The 12,645-nt window shown below is 37.7% G+C and overlaps 1 protein-coding gene across 3 annotated transcripts in view; it reads left to right on the top strand.

Annotated features, from left to right (window-relative positions):
* The window catches only part of NALCN (sodium leak channel, non-selective), a gene marked incomplete at both ends in the record, with an annotated part of 234,296 nt that overhangs the window by 153,058 nt on the left and 68,593 nt on the right, over positions 1 to 12,645 (top strand). For all 3 annotated transcript variants that reach the window (XM_081326644.1, XM_081326643.1, XM_081326642.1), the window contains 2 exons: positions 8,639 to 8,770; positions 12,051 to 12,218. In XM_081326644.1, the coding sequence (XP_081182770.1) occupies positions 8,639 to 8,770; positions 12,051 to 12,218 (300 nt within the window). The remainder of the gene's footprint in view (positions 1 to 8,638; positions 8,771 to 12,050; positions 12,219 to 12,645) is intronic.

The raw sequence follows: 12,645 nt of genomic DNA, 5'->3' as shown, positions 1-12,645 counted from the left end.
TGCTAAAATGACAAAATTTGGGAAACTGTCTTGCCAGGCCAAAGATTCATGTTGTCTAATGCGAATGTAAACTATTGATTCTCAAACTATCGATTTTCAAACTATATTCAAATACCTACTCTTGAGTAACATAGGATTGAGCAATAGTTCGATCCATTATCCAGTTGGGAGCATAGAGGAAAGATGCAAACTTAGGCAACTACTGTGAGGAAACACAGAAGGAAAACAATTATCAGGTACAAATGCATAAGCAAATTTGTAAACTACCTACACTGCTTCTGACATTGCAGAGACTCAGTCACACAATGAGAATTAGTCATCCATATGGCAGTACAAACATTCAAAAGAGTAGTAGTTGGGCTGGTGGTGGTGGTGATGGTATGTATGAGCAACAACATTTTGATCTGAATCTATGTCACTTTCCAGAACAACGTTTCCCTTGTGTCTGAAGACCAATATGGCAAAGATGTATTGAATTCATTGTCTTAAACTACAGGTAGTCCTACCACAGTTCACTTAGTAACCATTCAAAGTTACAACGGCACTGAACAAAGTGACTTATGACAATTTTTCACTCTTATAAGTGTTGCAGCATCCCTGTGGTCATGTGACCCAAAATTTGGATGCTTGGCAACTGATTCATATTTATGACAGTTGCAGCGTCCTGGGTCCCTTTTGTGACCTTCTGGCAAGCAACATCAATGGGAAAGCTAGATTCGCTTAACAGCCATGTTACTAACTTAACAACTGCAGTGATTCACTTAACAACTGTGACTAGAAAGGTTGTAAAATGGGGCAAAACTCACTTAACAAATGTCTCACTTAGCAACATGAATTTGGACTCGATTGTGGTTGTACGTTGAGGACCACCTGTACTCTGCTAGAGTAAGAAGAGGAGGAAATTCTGAGTCACAGTGATAATCACTGAATGAGTAGAAACCAGAGAGGTTAGAAAGCAAGAGGCAGCTGATTATGTGTTGGAAAATTTCCCCGCTAACTTTCTCTCTACAATAACGGGAGTCAGATACACTCTTTCACTGAAGCACACATTGTTTATTACAGCACACAGGAAGTAGCCAAAGCAAAAGCCTAAAATGAGGTGGGGATGCCAAGCCCTCTAGATGGAATTATGCAAATTAGAAGGTACATACAATTGAATACACAGCATGATTGATATGTGATAAGTGTAAGGTGAAGTGACCAAGACAATGGCCTCTTTAAGTTAGCCAAAGGCTGTGTTCTTTAAATAAAGTTGCTATCGATGTGTTACTTTCTCTAGGTGTTTTATCTCCTACTGGTCTTCATTCTCAGCACTACTGACTCTTAGCGCTCTCATCGTCATTTTTGTGCCGAACTGTTTTCATCAGTTGAGCTGTATATATTCTGGAATAGTGGATTGGGAAAATGGATCAGAGAACAGTGTAATTCTGCTTGCCTCATCTAATGCCGTCTTTTTGTTTCAGTTTCAAGCAGTGTACTAAACTGCCTAAAGTTTGCAGTATGTTGTGTAAGTAATGGATAAAGGTATAAAAAAAAATGTAAGATTAGCATTATATTAGAGGTTTGGCCACAGGGGGTTCAGTTGCCAAAAGCAGTGCAAATATTTGAACCAGGATTATTTATCCTAACACTAATCTTACCTCTATGTTCCCCCCACAGAAAAGTCTCTGTAATTCATTAGTTCTTATAAAATTCTTAATATTATAAGCAACTGATACCCCAAAGAAGCTCCCAGCAGGATCGTTTAATCCAGTACCTCTTTTTGTTTTCTGAAGCATAGTGAAGATGATTGTTCAACCTCTTCTCCTGAAGACATACAAAAACAGCAGCTCCTTTAGCAAACTTGATATTATTCACCTCTCTGTAGAAGTTAAAACTTAGTTGCCAGAGTGCTAATAGCCAGTTCTTTCTGGGATATGTCATTGGGTTTAGCTAACAAATGACACTTGCAGTTATAAGTAAAAAGTAACAGTACTTAACAACTGTACAGGTTTCCCTTTTACTCAGTATTTTTAACTCATCTTTTTTTAATGACCACAGTTCTTTTCTTAGCTGTCACCATTAAGAACTGGGGAATTTATTCCTTTTACCCAGATCTTAATGTTCTTTTACTTTACACTTAGCTCTATATAACCCTCCACTTTCCAGCCCTTATACTTCAGTAGATGCAGCTGAAGTCACCTGATAATCGCTCCCTTTTACTTTTGTTACTTCTTTGGCCTTTCAGTTCATAGAAGGGTTAGAAGATTATTACTTGTGGCCAGCTGGCTAAGGCTTTGGAAGCTTTGAAGACTGCCATTCCCTTCTCAACTGTAATAGCGTCCATATCTCTTTCTTCATTCCATTTCCTCCACATTCAACTTGCTGCTGTCGCCTACTATCCCACACTTCTTTCTCTCTTCCACTAACACCAACACTCTGTGCACTCAGTATTCCTCTTTTATTTCTCTGCAGTGCAGATGTGGACTTTTGCTCTATTACAATCCCAGAGGCACAATCCTGGTTTATAATGTAATAATAATAATAATAATAATAATAATAATAATAATAATAATAATAATAATAATAATAATAATAATAATAATAATAATAATAATAATAATAATAAAGTTGGAAGGGACCTTGGAAGTCATCTAGTCCAACCCCCTGCTCAGGCAGGAAACCCTATACCATTTCAGGCAAATGGCTGTCCAGTCTCTTCTTAAAAACCTCCAGTGTTGGAGCATTCACCACTTCTGCAGGCAGGTTGTTCCACTCGTTAATTGTTCTAACTGTCAGGAAGTTTCTCCTTAGTTCTAGGTTGCTTCTCTCCTTGACTAGTTTCCATCCGTTGCTTCTTGTCCTGCTTTCAGGTGCTTTGGAGAATAGCTTGGCTCCCTCTTCTTTGTGGTAGCCCCTGAGATATTGGAACACTGCTATCATGTCACCCCTCACCCTTCTCTTCATTAAACTACACATACCCAATTCCAGCAACCGTTCCCTATGTGTTTTAGCCTCCAGTCCCCCAATCATCTTTGTTGCTCTTCTCTGTACCCTTTCTAGAGTCTCGACATCTTTTTTACATCGTGGTGACCAAAACTGGATACAGTATTCCAGGTGTGGCCTTACCAAAGCATTGTAAAGTGGTATTAGTACTTCACTTGATCTTGATTCTATCCCTCTGTTAATGCAGCCTAGCACTGTGTTGGCTTTTTTGGCAGCTGCAGCACACTGCTGGCTCATATTTAAGTGATTGTCTACTAAGACTCCGAGATCCCTCTCACAGTTACTACTATTGAGCAAGGTACCACCTATACTATACATGTGCATTTGATTTTTCCTGCCTAAATGTAGAACCTTACTTTTTTCACCATTGAATTTCATTTTGTGAGATAGTGCCCAGTGTTCGAGTCTGTCCAGATCCATAAGGATCCGTCCAGATCCATAATGAAGGAAAATTCAGGTTAACAGCCTTTGGGCATTTTCTTCTACAACATGTTATTGCTGACAAAGAAATTTTTGAAGGAGATGAAGAGACAGAAAATTCCAGAGATTACTTCAGAACTGAAACAATATTATTCTATCATCGTTCTAGCCATTGTCTATATCCACTGCTAGATGAAGGCCTCTTCCATGTGTTTCCAACCAATGTGGTCCTGGGCTTTTTTTTTGCCAATTGGGCCCACAATAATTGCTGATGTCGTTGATCCATCTTGCTTTAGGTCTCTTTTGTGGATGCTTTTTATCAAGCGGGATCCATTCTATGACTGCCTTGGTCCACCTGCCATTAGTTCTTGACCAACCCATTTCCATTTCAGTTCTTTTACTCTCTTGATGATTTCTAATCCATGTGCAGGCCTTTCTATCTTGTCTTGTGATGCCAAGCATGTATCTTTCCATGGCTCTGTGATGCATAGCTTTTTTTTTAATTGAAAAGTTTTATAAAAGTTACAATATAAACCCCAAAACCAACCCCCCCTAACCCCCCTCTCCCTCCCCCACTTCCCAGAGCTGAGTACAGGGTTACAAATATAATAATCATAATCTAACTAACATTAACCAACTATATAAATAACCAAGTCCATAATGCGCCTTAACTCCCCTTTAACATAAATATAAACAGATTAAAAGTAAACATAATAATAATAAAAACATAAACAAATTAATATCCTAATTATTAAACAATACAATATCCAAGTTGTTAAACAATACTAATACTAAAAATAATAATAATATCATATAATTAAAACTAATACAAATTCCACTATAATAAACTATTAATAATAATAATACAAGGGACGTGGTGGCTCAGTGGGTTAGGACGCTGAGCTTGTCGATCAGAAGGTCGGCAGTTTGGCGGGTCGAAACCCGAGTGCCGCGTAACAGAGTGAGCGCCTGTTACTCGTCCCAGCTTCTGCCAACCTAGCAGTTCGAAAGCACATAAAAATGCAAGTAGAAAAATAGGGACCACTACGGTGGGAAGGTAACAGCGTTCCGTGCGCCTTTGGCGTCTAGTCATGCCGGCCACATGACCACGGAGACGTCCTCGGACAAGCGCTGGCTCTTCGGCTTTGAAACGGAGATGAGCACCGGCCCCTAGAGTCGGAAACGACTAGCACGCATGTGCGGGGGAACCTTAATAATAATACTCTAAAATTTACTCATAGGCTAAATGGAACTTTTTAGTCCCATATTTATTCTGAAAGTGATGCATAGCTTTTGTATCAATTGTGAGGTTAGTGTTGTATACTGTATGGTAGCACACACTGGCATACTGTATGGTAGCACACACTGATTGAAAACTTTTCAGGCATTGGGTGAAGTTGCTCTTGAAAATTACACTTAGCTTGCCGAGTGCCTCCCAACCACATTTAACATGCAGTTCAATTTCTTTTTTTGTATCACATTCCATTGAGATCCATTGACCAAGGTACATGTAGTGGTCTTCTACGTCTAGTTCTATTTTTTAAAAAAATCTTTCTTTGGTGAATTTATTTAAAGAAACCTGGCTCTTTTTCAACTTTATTTTTTAAGCCAAATGGTTCTCCTGCTTTGTGCAGCTTGTATGTGCCTTTGTAACTCTTCTGGCTCTTATGAAAACAGAACATCATCTGCAAATCTTAAGTGATTTAAATAGGTGCCATTGCTTTTTATTCCATCTTTTGCCCAGTCTAGTCTGCGAAATACTTCTTCAAGACAAGCTGAAAAAAGGATAGGTGATATTGTATCACCTGGTTGTATACCAAGTTCTATGTTGATTTCCACTTTAAAATCATTAAGGCAAATTGTCTCCATTTGTTCATATATTGATTATACCAATTTTATGTAAGCCTTGGTTGAGCGATGCATTGATTATTGCTTGCTGGAACACTGAGTCAAATGCCTTTTTATAGTCAATGAAAGCCATGCACAGAGACATGGTGTATTCATTGTGCCTTTTGATGACTTGCTAAACAACCTGGGTGTAATCCATTGTCCTGTAACCACTTCTGAACCATGCCTGCTCCTTTGGCTGTACATCATGTAATGTTCTCAATATTCTTTTTGCTATTATCTTGGTGAAAACCTTGTAAATGACTGAAAGAAGGCTTATTGGGTGAGAGTTCTTTAATCGGAGGTCTCCAACCTTTTTGGTTTGGTGGCTCAGAAAGGGAGGCAGGCACTGCTATGTCCACGCACACAATTTTTTTTAAATTTTTTTTTATTTTAATTCCATTTATATCCCGCCCTTCTCCGAAGACTCAGGGCGGCTTACAAGCTTAGCAGTAGCCTTCATTCTATGTATATGCCTGCTTATTAGGGCTTTCACACACACCCCAAGCGGCATTATTACAAAGTCAGCTTAATTGCCCCCAACAATCTGGGTCCTCATTTTACTTACCTCGGAAGGATGGAAGGCTGAGTCAACCTTGAGCCTGGTGGGATGCGAACCTGCACTAATTGCAGGCAGCTGGTGTTACTTAAGGAGGCATTAGCCCACTGCTCCACCAAGGCTCCAAATGGGCCATGCACCTGCGCATGCAAAAATGAGCCCCACGCATGTGTGCACAAATGGGCCACGCACGAGTGCATGCGCACATGCAAACGGCCACACAAGAGCATGTGCAAAAGGGGCTGCGCAGGCACCAGTGCTGCAGATGGGGCGGTGCTAACACTGGCGGGATGCTACCGGTGGCACTAGGACCAGTGGGATGCTCTGGGGTGGGACAGCATTAGCCCCAGCAGGATGCTCAGGGAGGCACTAGTGCCAGTGGGATACTCGGTGGGGTGGTGCTAGTCCCAGCAGGATGCTTGGGGAGGCCCTAGTGCTGCTGGGATGCTTGGGGCAGGGTGGTACTAGCACCGGCGGGATGCTCGGGACGGCGCTAGCATGAGTGCACGTGCATGTGCAAGTGTACTGGCCTGGTGGTCAAGTGGCCGTGGCCTGGTAGTGGGCTGCAGCCTATGGGTTGGGAACCACTGCTTTAAATCATCTTGGGCCCCTTTCTTGTGCATAAGAATCACTTCAGCATTTTTCCATGCATCTGGTATTTTTTCTTCACAGAGGCATCTCAAGTATAGTTTTGCCAGTATCTTGGTAAACTGTGACTATCAGCTTTCGACGTTTCAGCTGTAACACAGTCATTTCCTGAAGCTTTGCCATTTTTCATAGCTTTTATGGCACTTGATAATTTTATATATATTATTCTATATATTTCATAATTTTATAAAATTTAATTACATAATAGAAAGGATTAACAATGTAGACACAAGTTATGCTCCCTAAAATTTTTATTATTTTTTCCTTTAGCATTTTTTATCTACTTAATGTCTAATAGTCAAACACTGCATCCAATTATAACACAGTAAAAAATTGACACAACATATCAGAATATTAAAAAGTTTACGACCACAATTGAACCCAAAATTTCTGTTGCTAAGTGAAACAGTTGTTAAGTGAGTTTTGCCCCATTTTACAATCTTTCTTGCTATAGTTAAGGATATCACTGCAGTTATTAAGTTAATAACACAGTTGTTAAGTGAATCTGGCTTCTCCATTGACTTTGCTTATCAGAAGTCACAAAAAGTGATCGTGTAACCCCAGGATACTGCAGTTGTCATAAATATGAGTCAGTTGCCAATAATCTGAATTTTTATCATGTGTCTATGGAGATACCGTAGGGATTGTAAGTGTGAAAAATGGTCATAAGTAATTTTTTTCCAATGCTGTTGTAACTTTGAATGGTCACTAAATGAACTCCTGTATGTCGAGGACTACCTATATTAAAATATATTTTTTAGATTCTCACTAATACTTTTTTCAGATTTATCCAAACTTATCCAAATTTATCCATGCTACTTTGTGCTTTGTTTGCTTTAGAAATAAATGCATAGAAACGAAGGCAAATTAGTCTGTGCTAAATCTAATGCAGCTTTCATGATGCTAAGCCATGAACTTCACCATACTCACAAACAAAACTGAATTAGAATTTTCCAGAAGTTGCCATTTTCTTATTTGCAATCATATTGGTTGTGTGTGCAACCAGCATTTACACTCATTCCCTTTTCATTGTGTTTTGAAACATGTACACAGTACACAAAAAATGATTATGTTAGGAACCATGAATTCCTTTACTGTTCTGTATCCAACATTTCTGTTATTACCGGTAATTGTAATACTTTTTGTAGTATTTTTTTAAAAAAATGGAACCTTCTATTTAAAAAATGGAACCTGCTATTTAATTAATGAGTTTCTAATTAATAGACTCTGATGCAGCCCCTGCTGTCATGCTTCTTAACAGAACTTGTGCAAGCCAACTTCTCTTGCTAATTCTGCTCAGTACAATGGTATTGATAATAGTGCCATTGACGTACCTACAAAAAATGTGTGATCACATAAAGATTTAAATCAGAAATTCCACTGTTTTAACTCTTGTCACCAAATGCTTTTAAAAGCTTCTATTTGTTATCATCTACATCTAATATTGATACCGGAAGACAGTAGATATATTTTCTCTGCTAATCCAAGCACTGTTTCTCATTTATTTCATAGAGAAATTATTCAGGGACATGGTTTTAGATCCAATACTCTCATTCTTTCTAGCTGTGCTTAAAATTGAGATCTTGGTTTCCACACATTCATGTGTTGCTTTACCTGCACTATCTGCTTAAATGTCCTCCTTTCTGTGAATTTTTATTCTGATCACCCGGCATATGCCTTTATTTATTTCCAAAAGCATTCCAATGATTAAACATAGCTTTTTATAATTTGAAATTTACTTTTAGGGGTACAGCATATTTACTCAGCTGTCCAATATCCTTTAGGCAGGGAACAATCACACCCTGCTTTCAATAAATGATTTCTCCTGATATAAAGAAGTCCAGACTGATTGCATTAACAGTTTATTTACTCTAAGTATGCCAATGATTGCAACATTTTTTTCTCCAGGTAATTAGCAAAGCTAAAATAATTATTGGAAATTAGTGCAGTTAATATTGGACTCTGTTTTATTATGCTGAAGAACTTTTTTTCCATACAAATCTCTGGCATTTACGTTTAAATACTGCTTTCATCTTATCATTGATGTTGTTAAAGAAGTTATTTGAAGGCCTTGACAATTTCAGTCAGAGGTTCTATCATAAACATTTCTCAGCACACCTTTATTTTAACTCTCTGCAGAGAATGATGAGATCCTCCGTTTTCCATATGTTTATCCTGAGCATGGTAGCAGTGGATGTCATTGTTGCTGCTAGCAATTATTATAAGGGAGAAACTTTCAAGAGCCAATATGACGAGTTCTACCTTGCAGAGGTGAGTCTTCCTTTCTTACTGATTTCTTCATATTTCTTATCAAAAGTTTATCACTATTATCCTTTTATTACAGTTAATGTAATAAGATCACATTATAGATGTAAGACTAATACTAGCTATATAATTAATCAGGCAAACATGCCAGTCAAACTGTGCAGACATAAATTGAAAAACAGCATCCTGGGAAGAGAGAAGGCAGGAGAAAGCAATTTCATTTGTAGACCTTTTTGCAAATTGATGCTTTGTAACTGCCCAAAATGGAACCATTTTGGGAAATAACTTGTACAATGTGTAAAAAAAATTCTGATTTGTCTATTGGCCTGAAAAAGTTTGGGTTCCAGTGTCCTAGATTCTTTGTACTGTTAGAGTTATCCACGAAATATAAATGTTTTGTACAGGGTGACAGAATAGATGCTGAGCTAGTACACTGATTAGTACAATGTCAAAGCCTTACTGCCTTTCACGATTACTGAGAAATAGCAAAAAGCTCTTGTACTGCATTCAGAGTTTATTTATTTAACAAAATCTCTATAGCCGTCTAACTCAAAAGGCAATAATTTTAGGTGGCTTACAAAAATATAGAAGCCCACAACATATGACACTCAGCACCTGGATAAACAATAACCCCACTCACCAAAAAAAACACCACATTAACAAGAGCAGAGTCTATCCGCCCACCTGATCCAAAGACAGGCAGGTCTTCAGTGTCTTGAGAAAAGCTCACAGTTGGAGCCATCCAAATCTCTGGGAGATTATTCTTCTATTGGGCAGGTGCTGCCACTGAGAAGGAACAACTGTGGAGTCCTAAAATATGGCATTGTTTAGCACAGAGAACCCAGAGCATGCTCTTGTACTAGGTCTAGTGGAGCAAGCCAAAACAATGGGAGAATTGGTCCCACAAGTAGTCTGGTCTTATGCCAGGAAGGAGTTTATAGTGATCATCAGCACTTTGAAATAGACCAGCAAGCCTGTTGGAAACTAGCACAGCTTGCAAAGTAGTGATGTTATATAGTCATCATGTGAAATGCTGCTGCATTTTCTGACTGTTCTTGAAGAGAAACCCCATGTAGAATACATTATAGTAATCCAAATGGAAAATGACTAAATCCTGAATCACCATAATACTTGTTTGGGAGGAAAAAATCAAGTTTTTAAACCAAAAAAAATCAAATATTTTTAACCAAATGGTTTGCAAAACATTTGATACTTTTAAAAAAATTCCTCTGAGCATATACAGTAAAATGCTAATAAACTGATATACATAATCTAAGAATAAGTTGTATGTTTAATTCAGTAATTGTTAAATCTTCTCATAATGGAATAGTGAATGAATGAAGTGAGAAACCCCAACACAAGCAAGAAGACTACCCTAAAATTATACACGATTGACAGCAAACAGTTTCTAAAAAATGACCCCAAATATGAACCTAAGGAAGACAACCGATATACCCAAATTGAACACAATAGGGTATAAACAACTTCTGTAAAAATGATCCTATATATGAACCTAAAGAAGAAGAACAATGGAAATGTGTCACATTTAGAAGAAAACAACAACCAAGAGCAAATCCCCTACTATGTACCTAGCCCACTCCAAGGAAACCTCTCTGAAATTGAACAATCACTTTCATAGCCTCCCATGGAAGAAATAGTGAAGAGCAACAAAAGTGATCAGGAGGCTGGAGGCTAAAGCGAACAAAGAACAATTACAGGAATTGGACATGTCTAATCTAATGAAAAGAGGACTAGGGGTGACATGAGAGCCCTGTTCCAATATTTGAGAGGCTCTTACAAAGAAGAGGGGATCAACCTATTCTCCAAAGCACTAATAGACAAGAAAAGAACCAACCAAGGAGAAGAAGCAACCTTCACTAAGGATAAATTTCCTAACGTTGAGAGCAATTAACCAATGGAATAACTTGTCTTCAGAGGTTGTGAGAGCTCCATCAGTGAAAGCTTTCAAAAACAGACTGAACAACCATTTGTCTGAAATGATACAGAGTCTCCTGCTGAAGCAAAGGGTTGGACTAGAAGACCTCTGAGCTCTCTTCCAACTCTAATATTCTATGTTCTATGAAACAAACCAACATTATTACAGATGCCTTGACCAAGAAAAGACTGATTTAAATGATGGTGGACAAGATGGGGCCAGCATGGTTGTTTCAAGTTACACCTTTTAACTTTATGTGCAGCCATAAAGCTTTTTAATTGACATTGATTTGATTATTTGCCATCAAGTTTTTTTACTTCTAATAACCACATAAATAGATGTTTCCCCACGATGATCTATCCCTAACCTTTCAAATTTCTCAACAATGTATTCATCACCAGTGTAACTGAGTCTATCCACCTTGCTGCTGGTTATCCTTCTCTTCTCTTTCCTTCTTTCCAACATTAGAGGATTCTCCTGGTTTTTGCATAATCTATCTAAAATAGGATAATTTGAGCTTGGTCATTTGTGTCTTGATAGGGGAACTTTGGATTGATTTGTTGGATAATCTATCAATTTGTTTTCTTAGCTGTCCATGGTATTCTTAGGAATCTTCTCCAATATTAAAGTCCAGTATTAATATCAAGTGCCACATATACATCTTAATTTAAATACATCTTAATTTCTGTATTTATTATATGTTATTGTTGTTAGCCGCCCTGAGTCCTTCGGGAGATAGGGCGGGATATAAGTCCCATTAATAAATAAATAAATAAATATATGGATATACCACACTGTATGTTTTTAAGAGTGTAGGGGGTTAAAATTGGCTTGTAATGTTTACATATTAATATTTAATTCAAGAAAATGTTTTGCACTAGCTATATATGTATTTGCTCTACATTCTTTGTTTATCTTGCTTTTGACAAGAATCTCTCAAGCAACATTCAAAAAAGGAAAGTATGGAGGACAAAGAAATCACTTTGCCAATAGGCCAGAAGGAATTTCCCTTACAATATGTCTTGTTTTAAGAAAGATATTGGTAACTGGGGAGAAGATATTTTTCTTCTGCTCTGCAGTTCTCAGCTAGACCTGAATGTTTTCAGGAATAAGGAAAACACGCTCTTGCAACTACTCAACCTTTACCACTTGCTGCAATGCAAAGCACAGTCTTCGAGACTGCAGATATTTCTTTTTTCTCATCTCAGAGATTTGATCTGAAGGTGAGGTCTTTTTCTTGGGAAAGTTAGTATGCCCATAAGCACATTTCTCATGCTACAAGATTAGAGACATAACAGTAATTCCAAGAAATTCTGCTTAGGCTCTTTTTGTCCTTTTCTGTTCCCACAGGTGGCCTTTACAGTCCTTTTTGATCTGGAAGCTCTCCTAAAGATCTGGTGCCTGGGATTTACTGGATACATTAGTTCATCTCTTCATAAATTTGAACTGCTGCTGGTTATTGGAACTACTCTTCACATTTATCCAGTCCTCTACCATTCCCAGTTTACATACTTTCAGGTAGAGTGCTAATTTCCACTTCAGTATACCAAAGGAAAATATGATTTGAAATCACTCCAAAAAGGGTCTAAATATTATTAATGTGTATTAATTTATTTTATGGTTTTATTATATTCATTTTCAGCATGATGCTCACCTCTCAAGTAGGTATTTCTTATTGAATTATTGTATTTGTTGTAGCAATACACTTTTTATAATTGAATCCAAAGCACCTTAAAATTTACATGCCACCTTTCAATTTTACTTGAAAGAGTTTCAACTTCAACCATAGCTTTTGAGATAGCTAAGCTCTCAATGAGCTAAAATGCAAAAATACAGTCTAATCTAAAAGCCAATAATTAAAATCATTAAATAAAATTTCTCTTTTTCTTTTGAGCTTCTGGAACATCCCATTTTCTTCCACACTGCCTGCATGGCTTGGTCCATC

The sequence above is a fragment of the Vipera berus genome (assembly GCF_964194415.1).
Source record: "Vipera berus genome assembly, chromosome: 4".
Lineage (NCBI taxonomy): Eukaryota > Metazoa > Chordata > Lepidosauria > Squamata > Viperidae > Vipera > Vipera berus.
The sequence above is the reverse complement of the archived record's forward strand: the minus strand, read 5'-3'. Positions and strand labels throughout refer to the sequence as shown.